Source organism: Patagioenas fasciata, chromosome 30 (assembly GCF_037038585.1).
Source record: "Patagioenas fasciata isolate bPatFas1 chromosome 30, bPatFas1.hap1, whole genome shotgun sequence".
NCBI lineage: Eukaryota > Metazoa > Chordata > Aves > Columbiformes > Columbidae > Patagioenas > Patagioenas fasciata.
In genome coordinates this window covers 4,248,721-4,270,249 of record NC_092549.1, presented here as the reverse complement: position 1 = coordinate 4,270,249, position 21,529 = coordinate 4,248,721, and the positions used below count along the sequence as shown (strand labels likewise).

General features: G+C 55.7%; 1 protein-coding gene and 1 long non-coding RNA gene across 4 annotated transcripts; one reads left to right on the top strand and one right to left on the bottom strand.

The window, feature by feature from the left end:
- The first annotated feature begins 1,706 nt into the window (after positions 1–1,706).
- PLEKHO1 (pleckstrin homology domain containing O1) lies at positions 1,707–16,762 on the top strand. Of its 3 annotated transcripts, XM_065857821.2 has the most exons (7): positions 1,710–2,148; positions 2,770–2,916; positions 10,106–10,246; positions 10,968–11,072; positions 11,951–12,052; positions 12,558–13,321; positions 13,550–16,762. In XM_065857821.2, the coding sequence occupies exons 1-6, from the start codon at positions 2,119–2,121 to the stop codon at positions 13,317–13,319; spliced, it is 1,287 nt and encodes a 428-aa protein (XP_065713893.1). In that variant the 5' UTR covers positions 1,710–2,118; the 3' UTR covers positions 13,320–13,321; positions 13,550–16,762. The 3 variants fall into 3 exon arrangements, with proteins under 3 accessions (XP_071656529.1, XP_065713893.1, XP_065713894.1); XM_065857822.2 differs by having other exon boundaries at positions 12,558–16,762; XM_071800428.1 differs by lacking the exon at positions 11,951–12,052 and having other exon boundaries at positions 1,707–2,148; positions 12,558–16,762.
- LOC139825903 (uncharacterized) lies at positions 4,470–11,078 on the bottom strand. Its single transcript, XR_011736061.1, has 3 exons — positions 10,948–11,078; positions 8,402–8,524; positions 4,470–4,556 (listed from the first exon to the last, which is right to left on the bottom strand). It is a non-coding gene; the product is annotated as an uncharacterized lncRNA (long non-coding RNA).
- Positions 16,763–21,529: the final 4,767 nt, after the last annotated feature.

The following is a 21,529-nucleotide window of genomic DNA, read 5'->3' as shown; positions in this document are numbered from 1 at the left end:
CACAGGGGAGCGGCCGCTGGGCAGGAGTTCTCGTGAAGTTAGGCTGGGATTAAGGTGGGTTCACCCTCCCGTGGGAAATGCACCAGGACAGAGCTGGAGATGTTGAGGAGTCTCTGGAGATGTTTGGGCTGCTCCGGCCTTTCCACTGTAACCAGTGTCTTAGTGTGACTTCGCATCAGTTTGCTTGAACGCCTGCCTTAAGCCAGCGTGATGAGCTTGAGCTTGGCTCAAACTCGGAAGGTCTGCGGTCGGAGCCGGGTTCCAGCTCAGTTCTGCCTCCACTCCTGGAGAACGTCACGGATTTCCGCAGGACCCCCGCTCCGCGTCGTGGCCCTTACGCGAATTTCGGGGGCCAGTTCTCCCATCGAGCTGTAATTATCTCCAGAGACGAGAAACCCCACCCGTGCTAATTAAGGTGAGTTCAGCTCCGCAGCAGCGGTTCCACACTCCGGGTCCAGCGGTGGAGCAGTGCAGGGGCTGGTGCAGGCGCCATTAACGCCAAAATAAACCCCCAACATTCGTTATTCGGCTTTTGCAGCAAGAAGACGTTTCCGTAGCTGTTTGTTATGAACCCACAGGTCACAGGGAGCAGAACGGCAACCCCAGGAGCAGAACGGCAACCACAGGAGCAGAACGGCAACCTCGGGGCTGCAGCACAGGGGGTGCTCGGGGACAGTGAGCAGGACGCAAATGGCTTTTGAGAGACGTTCTCTTCATTTTGCCCGTTTTCAAGGTCCTTTCCCTCCCTCTTACATTCTAAAAACAATGATACTTCTGTGCTCATGTAACAAAAGGTGGGAAAGAAGCGATCGCTGTCATTTTGTAACGTTATAATGGAAATGCTCTGGTTCCGTGGGCAGGTGGGCGCTCCCGCCCTGGCCACAAGTTAGGGAAGGTGTCATTAAATCCATTCACACGCTTTGTTGTGCCAGACCCACCCAAGCCGGGCCTAAATCACCACCGAGAATAAGGGAAGGAATAAAGCGCTGAGCCACTTTTTAACCAAAACTGTCAAAAAACCCCTCACAATGATCATTACCCCCATGGTAGAGCTGGGGAAACTGAGGCACGACGTGGCAGCTCCTGCCAGATTTGAATCTGTTTTCGCATCCTGCGGCGCGACAGAAACACCAGGGATAAATCAAGGAAAGGCACAAACCCCCGGCCCCTCACTCAAAACCTCCGCAAACACCCGAGGATGGTTTGGGTCCAGCAGGTCGCGGTTCCAGAGGCGTCGCTGGGACCCTTGATGCGTTAATTGCAGAGGGTTTGGGTTTGGGTTGGGGTCTCGGTTTGGCGGTGCCGGCCCAGGTGTGTTCATTGCAGGGGGTTTGGGGTCTCGGTTTGGCGGTGCCGGCCCCGGCGCTGGAGGGGTCGCGCTGTACAGCGGCTGCTGGGCTGACCCACAGTTCACCCACCTCTTCACCTGAACACAACTTGTGCCGTGCTCTGGTTTTCTCTCTGTTCTTCATCTCTCTAAGCTCAGCCTGGCGCCCTGGCCCCGGCTCAGGTAGCTCTGCGCTTGTGGGATTTATAGAGACCAAATAAACAGAAGAAGGGGTTTTTCTAAGCAGCGCCTAAACCTCGCTGGGCTTCATTCACCTGCCCTCAGACCCTCCCAGGGAAACACTCAGCAAAGTGGTTTGAGCTTTAAAATCCCAAAGGCAGAAAGACCCTCCCGGCGCCGCCCGGCGCTGTGCCTTTGGTCGGGAGGGTTTGTGAGCGGTGACAGCGGGACACGGCGGGGACAGCGGGACACGTTGGGGACAGCCCAGGCCGCCCGCGCTGCCCCGCTGACCCCAGGCGCCCCCCGAGCCGCGGATGGAGCCGGAGACAAAGAATCCGCACGAAACGGCGCTGGAGCCGCGGTGGCGCGGCGGGTGCGCTCAGACGTCACCGCGCTGGGGACGAGCGGGAGGCCCGGCCGGCCCAGCCATGGTGCTGGGGGCGCGGGGGTGTGAGGATGGATTACAGAGCCGGGCGGCTCCGCGCGTAACCAGAGAGCGCCCGTGATCCGCACAGCGCCCGGGAGCGCGGGGAGGAAGAGGAGGATCGTCCGCCCTCCTCGGGACCCCAGGGAGCCCCTCGCCCACGCCTCAGCTCCCCCAGCGCCGAGGAATGATGAAAAAATACAATTCTGCAAAAAGGGTGAGTGCGATGGGGGGGGTTGCTCTTGGTTTCCAGTTTGGCCGCTGCTCCCCCACCCTCGCTTAGCAAAATAACAACCCCCGGGCAGATGCAGAGGCAGCGCGGCCGCTCGCCTTCCTCCCCCGCTCACGCCATCCGCGGCTGCGGGTGGCAAGGAGACCATAAAGCCCCGAGACACCATCGCCCGCACGGACCCCGCTCTCCATCCACGCATCCGCTATAAAAACCCGGCCGCGGATTTTTGCCGCTGGGGATTAATTGATAAAAGGCTCAAACCCGCGATTTTTGCTGCAGTAAATAAAGCCGGCGGTTTAAATTGCGCCCGACGCCCTCCCGCTCCTCTCTCCGCGGGGAAACGCGCGTTGTGCGGGTGGAACACGGCAGCTTTTCTTATATAACGCGCGGGGAAAACCCTGCCCGCGATCTCCGCACCGGCACCCGGATTATTGTTGTTGCTTCGTGTCTGCAGCACGAAATCCCTGGAAGAACCGAACCCTCGGCGGCGGCGCCGAGCGGGGCCGGGGAGGGGGCCAAGTTGGGGCAGAGGGAGGGGGACGAGGAGCGTAAAATGAAGAATAATCCCGATTTTCCGCCTGTTTTCTTCCCTCCGCCTTTGTGCAGGGGCCCCAGGATGGAAACCAGCAACCTGCGCAGCCCGAGAAGGTCGGCTGGGTGCGGAAATTCTGCGGGAAAGGCATTTTTAGGGAAATCTGGAAAAACCGTTACGTGGTTCTGAAGGGAGATCAGCTTTACATCTCGGAGAAGGAGGTAGGATCGGTTTCCTTTTCCTTTCCCATCCCCCTCTTTTTCCTGCCCTTTGCATATGAAAAGCTCCAGCGCTCAGTCGGGGCCCTGGGGGGTTTTCTCTCTCTCTCGGGGGTGTGTTCTGCCCGACCCCCCGGCGCGGCGCTGGGAGCGGGTGGGAGCCGTGGGGTGCGTGGCAGCCGGACCCGTTCCCAGCGCTGCGCACACGGCAGGATCCGCTTCTCCGGGTTCAAACCTCCGTCCTCAGTGCCTCGGTGCTGTGCTCCGTGCCCGTGACGCTGGTCCCGCTCCCGGTGCGCCGGGCTGGCTGGGATGGCTGGGCTCAATAACTGGGCTGGGATAGCTGGTCTCCCGACTGGAATCGAGCCACTTATGGGTCCTTTATTTCTTATATTTGTTTTTCCTCCCTGCAAGAGGAAAACGGGGAAATTGAAGCAGGGATGCAACCCCTTATTGAAAAAAACATGTCCCCTCTCCTCCCTCCTCGTCTCTGCTTGACATCAACCGGGGTGTGGGGTTTAATGTGGGGCTTAGGCGAGCATTAATGGGATGTGACTGGCAGGCCGCTGGGATCCCGCTGTCCTTGTCCTTTGGTTTTTGTCTTGGTAAATTCGTCAGAAATGCCCAGGCCCAGCTCTGCTGACACCTGCAGACTCGGGGCAGAGCTGTGCCGAGACAGGCAGGGGCTGCCTGGGGTTAGGCCGGGCTTAGGCCGGGGGTGTGGGGTGAACCCACGGCTCTGGCTGGGGTTTTCACCCACCAGTGGGTTATTCCCTGGGGGGGTCTGTTGTTCAGATGCGTTGTTACCTGGCTGAGCTTTATCCCCTTAGAGATAAAAGGGTCTGGAGTGCCAAGTGTAATTTGATTTAGAGGCTAATGGAATCACGGCTGGATCAGGGGTTATTAGGACACAGAAATAGCCTAAGCGCAGCCTGACAGCCTAGGTCAGGCTTAGCCATGTGCTGGCGTTTCACAGCTCACTCTGTCTCTTGGCTGCTCCAGGACACAGAGACGCGGGTGTGGGGAACAGACGTGTCTGCAGGTCCAGAGACAGAACTATTAGAGACGGCACTCGTGCTAACGAGGCACAAAACCTGTGATTAATCTATTCGGGGAGTACTGCGGAGTATGGAGCACGGGTTCCTCCCCAGCTCGTCTGGCACGACTGACAAGCGGCTTGTGTAGCTCTGGGGCCATGGGACGGAGTTTAGAGAGTGCCGGACAGACAGACACGGCAGGAAGGGCTTGACCTGCGCCTCGTGTTCCACCGGTCACTGGTTGCTCTGCACCGGGGTCCCAATTCAAAGCAGCACGTGCTTGAGTAGAAATGTACGCTTAAGCGCAGTTTAGCGGGGACAGAACTGGAGCTTTTGGGCCAGGAACTGGAACTTTGGGGTCCGTCTCAGCGGGGGAAGGAGCCGCACGGGTGGGCAGAGTGAGCTCCCTTTGAGGGGAAGGATTCTGGATCCTGCCGGGGAAAACAACCACCAAAAGCAGAGTGTTTTCTGAACTCATGGCCGCCCCACAGCCCCAGGTGACACCGGGATGTCCCCACACCTGTGCTGCCGCCGGGGGTTCTGTTTGTACCTCAGCTCCTTGAACCTGGAGAATAAACCACCAGCAAACGGCTCCGCTTGGAAACCCTGCGCAAGATAGAATGTGTTAATACAGGGATGGAGATGTGCAGGAAAAAGATGCGTCTGTCCGTCTGTCCCTCCCAAACCCACCCTCTTTAAACCTGCGACTCCCGACCCCGCAGCACTTGTGTTTGTTCCGTGCGTTTTTTAACGAGGAAAAGAACCCCCCAGCACACGTGTGGCTGGAGCAGCAGCGGCTCCGCGTGCACGAGTGTGTGTGAGAGCCCATAAATAACAGGCAGCGGCGCCCGCCGATGTCTTTATATGGAAGAATCTGCGGTTGTGCAGGAACGCGGGTACAGAGGGAACGTCTGGGCGTGTGTGCGGGAACCGGGAGAATGTCTGTCTGTGTCACCGGGAACATATCTGTGTCACCAGGAACCAGGAATATGTCTGTCTGTGTCACCGGGAACATATCTGTGTCACTGGGAACCGGGAATACATCTGTCTGTGTCGCTGGGAATATGTCTGTGTCACTGGGAATCACTGGCTATGAGGCGGCTGCAGCACATGGTGTGTGGCACATGTGTGTGGACGGACGGAGGGACACGAGTGTGTAGGGACAGAGGGACACATGTATGTTCAGACGGAGGGACGTGTGTGTGTAGGGACAGAGGGACACATGTATGATCACGTGGAAGGACGTGTATAGGGACAGAGGGACACATGTATGTTCAGACAGAGGGACAGGTGTGTGTCCGGACGGCGGGACACGTGTGAGGTGGCTGCCTGGCGCTTGTGTGTTTCTGAGAGTTGTTGTTCAAAGGCAGACGGGTGTTTTCACATCAGCGGGTGTTCGGTAGGGTCTGGGTGTTCGGTATGGACTGGGTGTTCATTTTTCAGCATGGCCACGTTTTCACCCACTGACCAGATGTGAGGTTGTTAATTTGGGTTGATTTCTCCCCAAAGGGCTGTGGGTGTTGGAACAGCTGCCCAGGGCAGTGCTGGAGTCGCCATCCCTGGGGGGTTGGATACACAGAGATGAGGTTCTCGGGGCCGTGTTCAGTGCCAGGGCTGGGGGAACACCTGGACTCGATCTTGAGGGTATATTCAACAGATAAAAACCCGAGTGGAAACGGCCACCAGACAGGTTGATCTCAGCCCGATTGCTGCAGCGATGGGCACGGAGGCTCCAGATCCAAGATCCAAGTCCTCCTCTGCTATAAATTATTTCTGCTCCATCAAAGCCTCTGCAGCACTGTGGATTTGGTGGATGGGGCTGACGAGTTGACTCTCACATTAACCTCAGTGTCTCCTGTCAGCTCCTCTTAAGCTCAGCGGCCGCTCTAGAGCAGAAGGCGGGTTTAGCGGGTAAAGCGGGACTCCCGGCCTTTCCCCATCAGCACAGAAAAAGGGGTTAAATAGCAGGACCCGTTGGCTCTGCCGTGCACTCACTGCTTTAATTCAAACGGGTCATTTATCTGCTTTTGCCTGAATTTCCCCATCTGGAAAGCAGGGTTAAGAATCCTCGTCTCCCCAAGGCACGAGGTGCCCGGGAAGGGGGAATTGTCACACGTGGGGATCCCTGGGGAAAGACGCATCAGCCTCTGGAGGCTGTGAAGCTTGCTCCAGCCCCTTGTGCTCGTCCAGCCGTGCAGCACAACGGGAGCTGAGGCCTCCAGCGCCGGGGCACGGGGCTCTGGACGGCTCTGGGTGGCTCAGCGATCCTCCCCTGCTGCAAGAAAACTCAGCAACTTCTGCAAAAACCCCTCAAACTTCACCATTTAGCACGTGGTCATGGGCCAAAAAAAGCATTCGGGGCAGAAACCACACACGAGAAGATCTGCTGAAGTGAGCTGAGCTCTGCGAAGCAAAACCACCTTCTTAATATCACTTAATATCCCCCCCCGCAAACTTCTGGTAATGGTTGTGTTTGCTGTCGCTCTGTGCTGGGGAGGGGCGGCCAGACACACGGACACAGCTGGGATGCCACCAGACTCACGGACACAGCTGGGCTGCCACCGGACACACGGACGGACCCGCCGATGACGAGATGTTAATGAGGAAACGCTCCTCGGCGCTTCCTTCAGCCTTTTCTTGTTTGCCAGCAAAAGCATCGACTCAATGAAGGACAAGAGCGCTTGAAAAGCCGTCTGTTCTGGCTCCTCGTTTGTTACGGTGCCCCGGACAGGGCACAGCGCGGCCTGGAAGGGGGTGTGGACACATTTGAAGTCGTGTCTGGAGTCCACGCGCGGGTGATGGAGCCTGCAAAGCACTTCTGGTATCTCTGAGCCTGTGCTGTTAGAATCACAGAATCATTTGGGTTGGAAAAGGGCTTTAAAACCATGGAGTCCAAGTGTTCCCATGTCCCCGAGAACCTCATCTGTGTGCATTTCAACCCCTCCAGGGTGGTGACTCCGGCACTGCCCTGGGCAGCTGTTCCAACACCCACAGCCCTTTGCGGAAGAAATTGTTCCTAATTTCCCATCTAAACCTCCTTCTCCAGGCCCTTCCCCAGCTCCGTTCCCTTCTCTGATCTCGCTCCAGCTCCTCAAGCTCTTTCTTGTCATGAGGTGATCCCAACACCCCTGGGGCTGCCATCTTGAACCCTGAGGCACCATTTGGCCCTGAGCTGATGGCCCAAACCGTCCCCAGGCCCTGCGGTTCGTTCTCCCCGGTGCCCAGCAGCGCCGGTCGCTGGTTTTGGCTCCGCTCTGTCCGTCGCTGCATGGCAGATCCGCTCAGCTCGAGGAAGTGAAACCCCCAGCTCAGCTTGAGAGGGGAAGACGCTGCCGCCGTCCCCAGACTGCCCATGTTTGCATATTCAGCTTTACTGAGAATCTGTAGGTTTCTTGTTAAGCCACATTGTGACCTCCTCAGTGTCTCATGGATACATTACACTTGGTGTCTTGTGATTTTTTTCTGTACCTTCTGCATTTTCTTTGAGGATGTTGCACATCAACAGGGAACCGCTCCGGCAAATCACCAAAAAAAGAGAACGGCAGAACTCTGCCCGGTGATGGAGCAACCGCTCCTGCACTTTGCTCCTGGTTCGGCCCAGGAGCCAAAGAGGTTCAGAGTCGCCACAGGTGACAACTGGATGAGGGAGGACATTTAACAAGAAGCCCAAGTTAATTTAAACCGCGTTGGGGATGCTCCCGTTGCCGGAGCGTTCGCAGGGGGCACAGCCCTTTGGAAGCAGCCGGGACAGAAATAAACCCCGCAGGGTTGGGGAGGAGGGCCATGGGTGCCGTGTCCGCGGGATTCCTGGCGGCCCCGAGCGGCAGCTGCGGGGTGAGGCCGTGAGGAATGCGGCGCCGGCCATGCCGGCCAGCACGGCTACCGCTGCCCACGGGCCGGGATCAGCCACACCCGCACCCGCAGCCGCCCCTGGGTCTGGGGGGCTCGGAGAGAACATTCAGGGACCTTTGTCTTAGAGGACGGGGACACCGTGGGTTCCTGCCCCGTGCCTCAGTTTCCCTTCCCTCCCATAGCTGGAGCGTGGGAGCATTTCTAGGAGCGTTGCAATTGTTTGTCTGCCTGGGTAGGTGCAATACGGACAGCAAAGAGCAGCAGCAATCGCTGGGATTTATACACCTTAATCCTTTAAATGCAGACCTGCCTGCCCAGGGGGCTCTGTGGCCCTCGCCTCACTGCCCACCAGGCAGCGGGGAGGCAGGAGTTGCCTTTTTTTGGTATTTTTGGGTTTATTTTACAGAAGATGGGCTGCATGACAACCCTCACCCTGAATGTGCTGTATTCTGTCACTCACACCCCCACTTCCCTCTTCTTTGGCCCCCGCGCCCGTTCCCACCAGCGGGGCAGAACACGGCCACCTTCGAATGGCCAAATCACAGCCCGTTCACTCCGTGGCCTCGTCACGTTACCGAGCGCGAGTCCCAGTGACCTACATGAGGAAGCATCCGCGGGCAGGGCTCGTCCCTCGGCCGCCGTGCCGGGGCTCGCGGGAAATCGGCTTTTCCTGCTGCAAACTCCGCCAGCGTTCTTGGAAAGAGGTGGATTGCAGGACGGCACTGGAAGAGATCAAAGCTGATTAGAAACGTGCCGGGAGGGTATTGAGATAGACATTGTCTGCCAGAGATATTTCCATATCTGCCCATGACGGCCCGGAGACAGCGGCTGCTGTTAGGAGCAGAAATCAGAAGGATTTGCTGGGTTCAGAACAGCTGTGCGCAGGGTTTGCCTCCTCGTTCCTCAAGACAAACTGGGGGGATCGAAGGCAAAGGATGGAGGGGGAAGCGCAGTCATTGCACAAGGCCAGATGGTCAGTTTATCTGGTGATAGCATGTTAGGCAGCCTCTTTATTTAAATTCTCATAAAAATAGATCTTGGGGAATTCCTTCAGTGCTTCCCGAAAGCCGGGAGGAAACTCATTAAGCGGGGAGGTGTCTTTTCCTTTCAGGAAACCCAAAGCCGAGGCCTCGTCACCGTGAGCCTTCCCAGCACCCAGGGGAGCCTGCGCTGACCTGGGCTGGGATTAGCAGATTGAGCTGGATTTAAACCTCCCACAGCTCTGTCCTTAGCACACACGCAAAACCCACGTCTGTCCCATCCTGTTACCCACGCTCCTCATGTTTGGGGGGAAAGAGTGGAGCTCGTGTGCCGTAGGGGTGCGATGTGAGGAGATGGCGTTAGAGAGAGCGAGGGAAAGGGAGGGTGCACAAAATGAATGGGGCCATGTGCAGGACAGGCTTGAAATTCTCGTTTGTGCGTCCCCGAGCGACGCCGCCGTGCGGTCCGGGCTGTGTGGTGGGGCGGTATCACAGACCCGCTCCCCCCCAGCTCAGCGCAGCCTCCGGGACCTTGTGCAAGTCACGCCTTTAATTGCAATTTAAACCTCCGTGGTATTTATCTCCAGCCATGTGCCTTCAGCCAGAAAGCGCTGGGGACAGACCTCGTCAAAGCTGCCACTCGGTGACTCTCCAAAGGCCAACCAAGCGTTTCTGGGAAAACGAGAAACAACAAGTGTTTCTTGGTGGGGAGCGGGTAATCCACCCCGCGGCTCAGCTGCTGGGGTAAAAATAGCGAGCGTTAATCCTGATCCCTCCAAGTTTGGCGGTGCTGGCTCCAGCAGGCAGGAGCGCTGATGGGGTCGACCCTCCCGCACGGAGCTCAGAGCTCGGAGCTCAGCAGGCGGCTGCAGGGCGTTCAGCTGGTGGGGAGGGTCCCCAAGCACAGCCCCCGGGTCTGGTCACACCCGCGGTGGTTCAGCCCCGTCCCGGTGACTTTGGGGTGGGAGGAGCAGTGAAATCCCAGAGGAATGCCCAGGAATGAACCCAGGAGACTCTGATTTCCAAGTTATCCTTCTAAATATGTCCCACTTGTTCCGGAAGGGGCTCAAGTCAAACGATCCTGTTGAAAATCTGTTTCTCCCCATCCAAAACCAGCACAACGCTGCACAGCTATTGGTGCTGTCCCTGAATTGGTGTCTTAAGGTGTCAGCTTTTGCACAATATTTTGGTGACCACGTCCCAGAGCAGAAGCCCCAGGACACGTTCTGGATGTTCAACCCCCTGCCTCGCAGCTAAGAGCTGCTGCCTCTCCGCCTGACACTGCAAGGCTCTCACTGGATTGGTTTTTGGTTTATTTTGCAGGTAAAAGATGAAAAAAACATCCAGGAGATGTTTGACCTGAGCGATTATGAGAAATGTGAAGAGCTCAGGAAGTCCAAAAGCAGAAGTAAAAAGAACCACAGCAAATTCACCCTCGCCCACTCCAGACAGCCTGGAAACACGGTACGCTGGGCCCGCCTGCTCCCGCCAGCCCGGCACCGGCACCGGGGAACCGGAGGGGCCGAGTCGTGTGGGAGCCCAGATGGGTTAAAAACATCTAAATATCCATTCACCACATCAGGATCAATAGGAACAGGGGGAGATGGAGAGAGAAGCAGAGTTTCAGTCTCTGCCCCCCAGGAACAAGCGCCAGGACCAGAGGAAATGGCCGCAAGTTGCGCCAGGGGAGGTTGAGATGGTTAATTTGGGGTGATTTCTCCCCAAAGGGCTGTGGGTGTTGGAACAGCTGCCCAGGGCAGTGCTGGAGTCGCCATCCCTGGAGGGTTGGATACACAGAGATGAGGTTCTCAGGGACACGGGGCAGTGCCAGGGCTGGGGGAACACTTGGACTCCATGATTTTAAAGCTCTTTTCCAACCAAAATGATTCATGACTCTGCTGCGAGGGACTCAGGTCCGCTGCACTGAGGGAATACAACCAAGCACATACATGGAGATGTACCCGGGTTTTGGGTCGGGAAGCTGGGCTTTGATAGGAACTGCGGGTGTGCTTCGCAAAGGGCTCAAGCAGAGCGGCCGGGGCGTCTGCAGGACCCGCTCTGCCCTGCATTGCCCACCCGGCCCAGGCAGCCGAGCCCGCGTGGCTTTGCCGTGGGCAGGGACAGCACAGAAACGTCCCCGGATGAGTTTGGTCCTTGGCACTGACCTGAATTCTCTCTTGTGTAGGCACCGAATCTGATCTTCCTGGCTGTGAGTCCAGAGGAGAAAGAGTCCTGGATTAACGCCCTCAACTCTGCCATCACACGCGCTAAGAACCGCATCCTAGACGAGGTGAGCCGGACTCCGGGGGCCGGGCCCAGGCTCTGTCTCTGCTTTAATCTTGGCCGAAGGTTTTAAACAACTGGAGCCAGTTTATTTCTATTTAAAAGAAACACAAAGAGGTTTATTTATGGACTGCACCCAAACACAGGCACCAACACCTACAGAGTGGGCTCTGCCGGAGGTTTGGGGCAGTTTAATCCCAGCCTGGGGATTAATTTGCAGCGCTGATTGCAAAGCGGGGACAAGGGGCTCTGTCCCATCCCGTCAGCCCTCGCACGGGATCGGTTTCCCGGGGTTTCGGGGACTCTTTCCTCCCACCCGCTGCTCCTGGGGATGACACCGCGGGCTCATTCGCAAAGGAGCTTTGAGTAGTGGAACTGAATTAAGGAATTAACTGAACAGGAGTAGCGCGGCACCATCTGCCAGCCCACCCTGCTCCATCTTCAGCCCACCAACCCCTCCCTCCGTCACCGTCCCCCAGAGATGGGCTGTGGCCCCGGCTGGGCTGAGGGACAGGGACTCCGGCGCATTTCAGCTTCACAAATCCCTTAGGGTCCAACCGGGAATGTTTAATCTGCCTTCTCAGCACTGGGTGGTGGGTGTATTGCTGTCAAGGCAGGATCTCCACTTACAAGTGAGAGGATGAGAGGAAACAGCTTCAAGTTGCGCCAGGGGAGGCTGAGCGTGGAAATTTGGGGTGATTTCTCCCCAAAGGGCTGTGGGGCGTTGGAACAGCTGCCCAGGGCAGTGCTGGAGTCGCCACCTCGGCACAGAGGGGACAGACACGCTGGTTAGGACAGACAGACCCGCTGGCTGGGACAGACAGACCCGCTGGTGGTGAGTGGGAAGGGCGGACAGGCGCGGCGCTCACGGGCCGTGTCCCGCAGGTCACCGTGGAGGAGGACAGCTACCTGGCGCACCCCACGCGCGACAGGGCCAAGATCCAGCACTCCCGGCGCCCGCCCACGCGGGGCCACCTGATGGCTGTGGTACGTACGACGAATTCCAGACGCCTCTGTAGGTAAAATTCCCTCGTAACTGTTTCATTTACAAGGAAATGCAAGAAGAGCTGAACTGAACACTGTCATAGGGCGCAGAGCTGCCTGGGTCTGGTCCTCTGTTCTTGTAGGTCGTTGCTTTGTTCAATCCCTTTGGTGGAGTGGCAGCCTCGCCATCACCGACACCCCTTGTCCTGATGCTGGAAATGACACAATTCTTCAAGTTCCCGGCAGAGCGTGGCCACACAGGGCACGGGGTGACGGGAAGGGAAGAAACGGCCACAAGTTGTGCCAGGGGAGGCTGAGGTTGGAAATTTGGGGTGATTTCTCCCCAAAGGGCTGTGGGCGTTGGAACAGCTGCCCAGGGCAGTGCTGGAGTCGCCATCCCTGGGGGGTTGGAATGCACACAGATGAGGTTCTCAGGGCCGTGTTCAGTGCTGGATTGAGGTTCTGGTTGGACTCCATGATCTTGAGGGTCTCTTCTCTGTTTCTTTAGGCATCTACCTCAACGTCGGACGGCATGCTGACGCTCGACCTGATCCAGGAGGAAGACGCCTCTCCCGAGGATCACGGCACCTGCGAGGAGAGCTTCCGCGTGGATCTGGATAAGTCGGTGGCTCATCTCACCGCCGGCAGGCGCCGCTCGGACTCCGAGAACGTCAAAGCGTCAGAGAAGGGGCGGACGGGGAGCCTCCCGAGGCGGGAGGTGACCTCGTGGGACAGGTCCGGCCAGCGCAATGACTCCTTTGACAAAGGGACCATGTACACGCCGCAGGTCCCCAAAAAGCTCTCGCACTCAGAAAAGAATAAATGTGCCTCCATGGAAGAAATCTTGTCTCGCCGGGACTCTTCGGCACACCGAGCGGTGCTGAGGAGGGGGCTGGAGGCTCAGTTCGCCTCGGCGGAGCCGGAGCAGCTGTCCCGGATACAAGAACTGGTTGCACTGAAACTGGAAAAAACTCAGGAACTGCTGACGGAGGTGAAGGGCTACGGGGAAGGCAAGAGGAAGACCAAGGACTCCACCAGCACCACCACCACCCCTTCTTCTTGCTCATCATCTTCCAAGTCGGACTGTGAGCGGATCCTGCAGGAGTCGGAGCGGCTGCTGGGGGAGGCGTCCTCCACGTGGAGCCAGGCCAAGAGGGTGCTGCAGGAGATCCGCGAGCTGAGGGACCTGTACAGGCACTTGGAACTGCAGCAGTCGGACTGCAAAGGCAGGCAGAGCTCACAGTCTCAGTACAGGAAGAGCATGATGTGAAGGCAAGCCCGGGATGGGGGAGGGGGCGGGCGGCCGTTCCGCCTGGGTTTTTTAATTATTATTATTTACAGTGTTCAAAAGAGTGAAAAGGTGCCTGTTCTCACCCCAAATTTGCTTCTCAAAGCTTGAAGCCTTCCCTTCCTCCGTCATCCCCTCATGAAACCCCGCGTTGCAGTAAATGCCGTTCTGGTTCATACCTCCTTTGTTAAAGAGCGCCCTTTGCACCGCAGGCCCCACTCGTGTCCCGCTCGGAGGACAGAAGAAAGCGCCAGTTCCTAGAGAACGTCCCTGCATGCCCGGAGCAGCATGTGCGCAACCACGGGACAGACGCTCCTGTAAGGCCTGGCTTTGCTGCTCGGAACGCCTGAGCTCCCTGACCGAGCCTCCCATCTTGTTCCCTCACCGTCCTCTTGGAAACCAGTGACAAAACCAAAAGTGTCCGTCCCAGCCAACGCTCGCAAGTCCCCGCTGTCCAGGAGCTGTCGTGGAAAGGCTGGGAAGCCGAGGCCGAGCGCCGGTGCTGAACTCCCGGGCGGGCGGTCGGTGTTTGTGGAGCATACGGAGCCCCCGGATGGGGGGCGAGAGGTTTGCGATCCGTGTCCCCACAGCCGTCTGCTTACAGACCCCCGGCCAACGGAGCTCGCAGCTCCATGTCTTCCTTTCTGTGCAAATAGAGGATCAAAGCCTTGAATTTAACAGACACCCCGCAGGGGTTGTTTGGGGGGTTGTTTTCTGGCTTTTTTTCCATTTTCGTTTCAATGTTTTGTTTTGCATTGAGCTGAGGGGAAATGGCAAAATCAGGGTTTGCAGGCGGCGGCCGGAAACCAAGAGCCCAAAGTTGTTTTGGTGGGTTTGATTCTGCTCCTGGGTTTGTGTGGCCAGGTCCCCTAGGCCAGGCTCAGCCCCACCGACAGGAAAGCTGAGCCTGGCCCCGAGCTCAAACCCCTCAAGCGCTTGGCTCCATAGCCCGCTCAGTTTTCACGCCTTTGAGCAGTGAGCCAAGAAAGAGGATGTCAGAGATGTGTCAAAGGGCTCAAAGTGCACCCGGTGGTGACGTCCAGCTGGTACCTTACAAACCAACCAATCCAGTTCCCTTACCTGCACTGCGAACAATCCGTGAGAATATCAAACCCAAGGGTTATCCAGGCGGCGGGCGGTGTTTGTTTTCCCCGTGGAAAGGAGAGCGGCTCCTGTCTGCTCAGCTCCACCGCAGGCTCGTGGTGCTGACCTGGAGCTGCCAGCGCTGCGAAGAAATCATTTCTGCTTGGTTTTACTGAGTCTTCCTCCCCCTTCCCTGTTAGAACCATTACTGCTAAGATCTTACATTGCCAAACGAGCTCTGGCCCTTGCAAACACCGTCTCCTCGGGCACGGCGCTGTGCCCACCCCGAGGTGACAACGTGGGGCGGCGTCGCTCCTGTCACCGCTGCCGCCCTGCGGGGCTGCACACGTCACGCCAGCGGCATCTGGGGTTTCTCAGTGATGCTTTCCTTACCTTTCCCAGCAGCTGAAGGATCTGTTTGGACGCATCAGAGGAAAACGCATAATCCCTAAAAGAGAACAAAAAGAACTCATGAGCCACTCTGATAAAACCCTTCCCGTTCAGCTCCGTGACTGAGAGAACACAGACAAGGGAAAAGGAATCACTTAGGAAGAAAAAAAACATGAGTTTTCAGAACAAAAAACGTGTATTTTTCGCTTGGGAATATTTTTGTATTATAAAAAATGTGAATTTTTTCGTAGAAACCTCTCCGAGTCACAATAAAACATTCTGTTCTACCAGCCGTCCCCTTCGAGAAGCCTGACACTTCGTTTCCCCAGGGCAAGTCTGACGTGGTGTCCATTCCAGCCCAAACGCAGCTGGAACTCTGGAATTCCCCCCAAAGCAGCAACAGCAGAGTCCCCAGGTCCCCCAGCTCCCGCCAGGGGCTCCTGCCTGTGGTCAGGTACCACACAAAAGTGTCCAGAAACCCGTCAGGAGCCTCTGGATCCTGCACAGAAATGCAGGACTGGGAGATCTCGCTCCCCTTCTCCTGCATGGGCGGGAGTTCTGCCCTCTTTTTATTATCATTCTTTAAAAATCCATTCTAAATTGTGCAAGGTTCTCCCCTCTGTACCGTAACACCCCAAGTGACCCTTCAGTTGCCACCAGAACCTTTGAAAAGGACTCCAGCAGATTCTGTGTGGGAGTTTTGGGGTTCAGGAGCCCGTGTGAGTTTTATTATGCAGGCGGCCCAAAGGGCGAAGTCCCCTGGACACCGAAACGCTTCACCCCATGGGGACAGAGGAACCGGCCTCGCCACGCGGAGCACGCAGCAGCGCATCAGTTTATAAACGGACGTGAAGAGCTGGAGCCTCGATTCCTGGAGACCGAGGAGCTGAGTCGGGAACCCCAGGTGACGCTGTAAGAGCTGCAAGTGTGAGCTGGGACTGCAAGGGCAGGGGGGCTGGTGGGCTCGCTGGCCCACAACACCGGTCAGGGACTCGGGTGTTGAGCTGTGGGGAGGACTCAAACTCCTTTTCGCAAAGGAGATTTCAGCCTGTGTTTGCTGCAGAAAATCAGTCCCAGCTTCCCCTTCAGCGACGCTCCCCAAAGCCCCTTGTTGGGACTCCGGACGTTCTTCCCTCTCAGCGCTCACCTACACCGTTCCGCAAACGCTTACAACGAGAACATTCATCGAAACGGCAAATCCTAGAGAAGTCCAGCGCTCCCCATCTCTGGGAATTCACCTCCCTTCCACACGTAGAGCAGAAACCACCCCCATCCGGCACCTCCGCCCTTCTCTGCCCACCAAACCAGCACCAAATTTCAATGAGCAAAACTGCGGAAAAGCCTCAGACCCCCCAAATAAATAATGGTTTCCAGAGCTATTTGTATCTGAGCCACAAGAACAAAAGCCCCAGTATCAGAGGATGGTCCAAAATCCCTTTAAATCCCCCAAACTAACCCTTATGGGAGAAAAGAACACTCTCCTCTTTCACTTTACCCCGTAATCGAAAGAATCAAATCATTTGCGAATGAAGCTGGAGGAGCCGATTCTTGTCCATAACGAACCATCATTCACATCTCACACTCCCTGAACCTCCTCGGTTCCTGCACGTTGCTCCAGGGGCTCTGAAGGTGCTGTTTTCTGCTGCAACTGCTCAAAGGAGTATTTATAAACACCATATTGATTTGATCGTTGCTTGATCCACCCCTTCTTTTGCTCTTTGACTTGTATTTCAGGTTCTCCTTTCCTCTTCTCACCGAGGGGACTGGGGGGGATAATGGAATGGGTTGTTGCTTTTGGAAAGAAATCTGCACTGATTTTTCTGTAAATTGAACCTTCCACGTGTACAGAGCGCGGGACACGGGTCCCGTCCGCTGCAGCTTTCTTTATTTTGATTGATTTTAAGGCTGTGATGAAAAGAATTTTTTAAATTAAAGGAACATGAAAGAAAAAAGGAATAGAAGAGTCTTTCTTAAGGGTGGTGCCCAGCGTTCCCCATCCACCCTGCAGCACCAGCAAACTCGGACACAAAGAGCATTCAACTCTCCCATGGCTTCCATGATTTCTGGGCTCGCTCATAAATCCTATGGAATGTGCTGTTTCTGGGTTCCTATCTCAACACCCTCACCCGCACACGAGTCCCACAGCCGCTCCCAACCCCTGGTCAAACAGCGGATAAACCACGGGCGGCGGGAGGAGCTGGGGCAGGGACACACCCAGCACCCCAGACGCGCTCTGAGCCGGTGCGCAGCCTGATGAGAACGAGGTTTGCACAGGGAATCGTTTTCCCTAGAGAAGTCCAAAGATATTTGACAGACAGACAGACAGACAGACAGACAGGGCGGCAGCGAGGTGGGCAGCGGGTGGGGGCAGGAACCACGCGCCACGACACAAACACACGGGACCGCGGGTTCAAACCGAACGCAGGACACGTGTCTGCAGCGGGGCAGAAAGCTATGCAGAAAGCTGTGCAGAAAGCTGTGCAGAAAGCTGTGCAGAACGCTGCCTGGCGCTTTGTCACCAAAAAAAGGGCCTATTTTTTACATTTTTAACATTAAAATCTAACATCTTGAGAAATGCCGTGTCTCGACTCCTCTGGGTGAGCCCTCAGCGTTCAAACGTTGTTCCAAGCCGTTTCACAAGTCTAAAGAACAGGCTGGACAGATCTTACTCTGTGAGTCTGGAGAGACCCAAAGAGTTTTCCAAGGTTCTGAGTTGAGTCTCATGCAGAACTTGGAAAAGCAGAAGCGGTAAGTTGAGAAATAACTGACAACTGCCTTTGCTGGGCTGGGGAGCAGCAGGAATCCCAAATGCGCTGAGAAGAGCTGTGAAGCGCCAGGCTGGAATTCCTTTTGCCTGCGGGTGTGTTGAGCTCTCCAGGAGCCTCACCGCTGCTTTCCTTCTCGCTCCATGAGCTGCGCAGCTTCCCAAAACACCTGTTTGTGGATATTGACTCTGGTCTTTATGCCCAAGCTCAGCCCAGCGCTCCAGGCCCAGCCTCGGCTCCCGTTCCCCCCAAGGGTCCCGGTGGTGTCCAGAGCGGTCGACACACCATGCTGAGCCCCGACGGAGTGCAAGGAGCACAGAGGCGCTTTGTGCGGCGCACGCCGGCGCTGTGGGCCCAGCCACGCGGGGACAACGCCGCACAAAGAGCCTGACGAGGAGCTGCAGCGTCCAGCGTGGCCGTTGTGTCAGCGCCACGGGCGCAAAATGTTGTGTCGTTGTAAGAATAAAGAGCACCCTGGCAAAGAACCGTTCGAAGGCCACTAATGGCCGGGGAATCTTGCTCATGCACAAGTCTGCCTTGCAAACACAGGCACCATGGGGAGAAGGGGGTTGAGGAGAAACACTTCTTACACTTCGCAGGGATCGGATCAGGTTGCAAATGCCCTTTAGAGTCAATAACTCAAAGCAAACGCAGATAAAGAGAGCAGCTGCAAATTTCCGAATTACCGCAAGGCCTCTCTCCAGTAGAAGACGACTATGAAGAGGCTTTTGGTGGCTATAAATAGAATTTACACCCACTTGGAGCGAGGTGAGGGACTTTGGGATAAAGCAGCACCAGGCCTGTGGTGTTCAAACACCAGTGCTGTGCATCCAGTTCACACTAATAGAATTTGGGTGGGTAAAATGGTGGCGAAAACCATATTCCTCCAGCAGTTTTGAGCCTTTCACTGCATTAAAGGGGCAAGAAAAGCAAGCAAAGCCCCCAAAGGCCAGGACGGAGCAGAACCCATGGTGCTCACGGCAGCGGCTGCAGGGGTGGGTGGGTAAATAGCAGTTTTCTGCTCAGCCCGTGGCTCCTCCTGCGCAGAAACACTTCTTGGAGTTACTGATGAGAGAAGCCGTTGGGGTTTTTTCTCTAATAAGGCAAATGCCTTAAAATACTGAGGCGAGATCTATTTCTGGAGGACTGCGGGAGGTGGAAAGCTACAGGCTACTGATATCCCAGCTGAGATACAGTCCATTAATACACTCAGCATCCACTTCGAATCACACCAGCGGCTTGAACGCGTTGCGTTGCGTTCTCGGAGCTGGGGAATCATCTTCTGGCCACTTGTACCAGCAGCTGCAGCTGAACCTTTAGGCTCAAGCACATAGGAGTGTGTTTAACTGGGAGCCCTCCGGTGTTGCTGCTGTGGTAGGGGTGGTTGTGTCTCACTCGTGGGGAGCCCGGTGAACCGTGGAGAACCTGAGAGCCGAATCCTCTCCCGAGCCCCAGGAGACACAGGGAGAAAATAGAAAACAGTTTGACCTACATTTGCCAGAACAATTACGGACTTCACAAGTTCCAACCAGCTTTTCAAATTAAAGCTCAGCATGAACAGATCCACTTCCCTAAAGAAAAAGGAAACGACTTGGTCTCATTACGTGTGCGGCGATCGTACGGAAGCGCACCCTGATGCACGTGTGATTCCGCCACACCATCCCCGACTCTTTCCAAACCTCAGGGGGAAACATTTATTAACAATTCCTGGCTGTTTCTGCGTAGTTCTGAACACCGGCATCTCTCCACCTATTAAAAGACCATCGCTAGGACTCCTTTTCCCTAAATACAGTTATTTTGCCCTTCAAACCGACAGACAGGAATTTCTGTCTCAAGTTGCCTTTTATCGTTCCGTGTTTCTTGTACTTCATAAAACTAATTCCTGTTAATTGCTCTCAATCCCTCCCTCTCCTCATTTCTCCTCGTTACCTCCTGCTTTCTTGTCCTAATTGCTGCCTTTGCGCACTCTGTGCCAGATGGACTCTCGAAGGAAGAATTATGGCTCTTTGCCACCTTTGCGCAGGCTCTGTACAGACTCATCCCCGTGAACTGGTGTCTTTCCACGTGAAACCTTTCACTGTGGGTCCTGACCCACGGTTTCCCTGTTTTCTGGGTGTCACCCACAGGGCACACATGGGTTCTGGTTGTGTGCATGGAATGTCCACACGTCACAACCGCCCGGTTTGACTTGTGGGTGCTGAGATCCAGGCCGCATGGACAGACTCCCCTGTTCCCCCGCTCTCCCTTCCTCCGTTTCCTTCTCTTGCTTTTCTCTTCTTCCTTCTTTCCTTCCCCCGGGAGTTTCTGCACCTCCTTCCCAACTTTGGTTTGGAGCAGAAGCCAAAGTGGTTCTCTGACCGCCAGGAAACCACGGCTGGGATAAAAAGCGATATTAAGGAAAGCAAACTGATGAAAAAGCAAATATATACACACACATATATGTATCTATACACGTTGGTTAATGAGAAGAGCTGCTGGTGGGAGTTCTGTCACCCACTCCACGATCCCTTCCCTTTGGGGCAGGTCAGAGGTGGCATTGGGACAATTTTGCTCTTTAACACGGCTGCTATAGGAAAAGGTGGAAAAGCGGAGCTGCGAGTTACACTTTTTGGAAACAGCACAAGAATGGCAAATCATCTGCTGTATTTTCAGACACATCCATTTGGTTTGACTTAATAAAACGTCCCCAAGGGACTGAAAACTATCGGGAGCCTTCCACTGCATTAATTTTTAAGTTTTAAAGAACTCTTTCGCTCTGTTTTAAAACAGCTCCTCCCGCTCAGAGGGAAGACAATTCAAAAAACATCTTGATGAGTTGTCTGACTGTTTGGGAGAGGTCGCACAGGGCAGAGTGCACAGCGCTGAGATCGGCCCCTCGCGACACGAGCGGCTCGGCAGTTACAGGTCCAAGCGATGATTGATCCTTCCAGGGCCCCGCAGAACGAGCCGTTTCACTGCGCCGCGGGGAGAATAAAGAGCCCACAGACGTGCGGCAGCGCACAGAGCGGGGCATTCAGAGCCCCAAGAATCAGCGGCCTCCAGTCTGACACTCAACAGCAGGCAAAGGGCCGGCATTGATCGGAACGGTCCCGCAGAGATGTGGACATCATTGTTGGAAGGAGGAACTCCCAGCAGATGGACTCAGTCATGGCGAACGCATCACAGAGCTGTCAAATAGGAAACACGCACATTCTCCTGTTTGCAAGGATTGCCTGTGGTTCTTAGGTGGTAGAACGACTCTTGCCACCCATGCAGAGCCTCAAGAATCGATCTTCACCCTTCTCCTTCAAAAACCTACTCCCTTGCGCTGCAGAAGCAGCGTTGCCTAAAGGTTAGAACCAGCACCAGGCAAGCCGGGTTCTGTTCCTGTTTATGCTGCAACATAAGCAAGTCACTTGATTTCTTCAGCACAGCCTCCCACCTCCCGGGAGCCGAGTGTTCCTCCTGCCAGCCCACTCGCTGCTATATTTAATCTCAGCGCTCTCTACCGTGTTTCTCTTTGCGGTCCGGTCTGGGAGTCGTGCTGGTGGCACTGGGCACCAACGGGTGCTTGGGGAAGCATGGCTGGAGCGGCCGCTGCCTTCTGAGCCTCCCCAGGTCACGTTTTCAAGGTCTATGTCTATTGGTAGGAAAGCAAAATGATAAAGCTCTATCAACAAGACTCAAAAATATAACACTTGGCCTCCACGTCAAATATATCACTTGGAAAATCAGTTTATCTGTCTCCTTGTTCAAGTCATCTAAGCAAATTTGCCTCCTGCCATCTGTTTCCCCCTTTCAGTGAAGAGTTAACTCAGCACGAGGCAAAATCACCGAGAAATGGGACCGTGTGCTGGCAAGAAGAGGAAGGTTGGGAGCAGCAGCCTCCCCGTGCCTTACGTAACAATCTAGAAATGGAGTCTTGAGCCTGTCACCAGGCGCCAACTCTGCGCATCGATCCCTGCAGGGGCTGCA

Coding starts and splice junctions, on each gene's coding strand:
- PLEKHO1 (XM_065857821.2), top strand. CDS start 2,119: ATGATGAAAAAATACAATTCTGCAAAAAGG. Junction 2,149..2,769: donor AATACAATTCTGCAAAAAGG/GTGAGTGCGATG, acceptor GCCTTTGTGCAG/GGGCCCCAGGATGGAAACCA. Junction 12,053..12,557: donor GGGGCCACCTGATGGCTGTG/GTACGTACGACG, acceptor CTGTTTCTTTAG/GCATCTACCTCAACGTCGGA.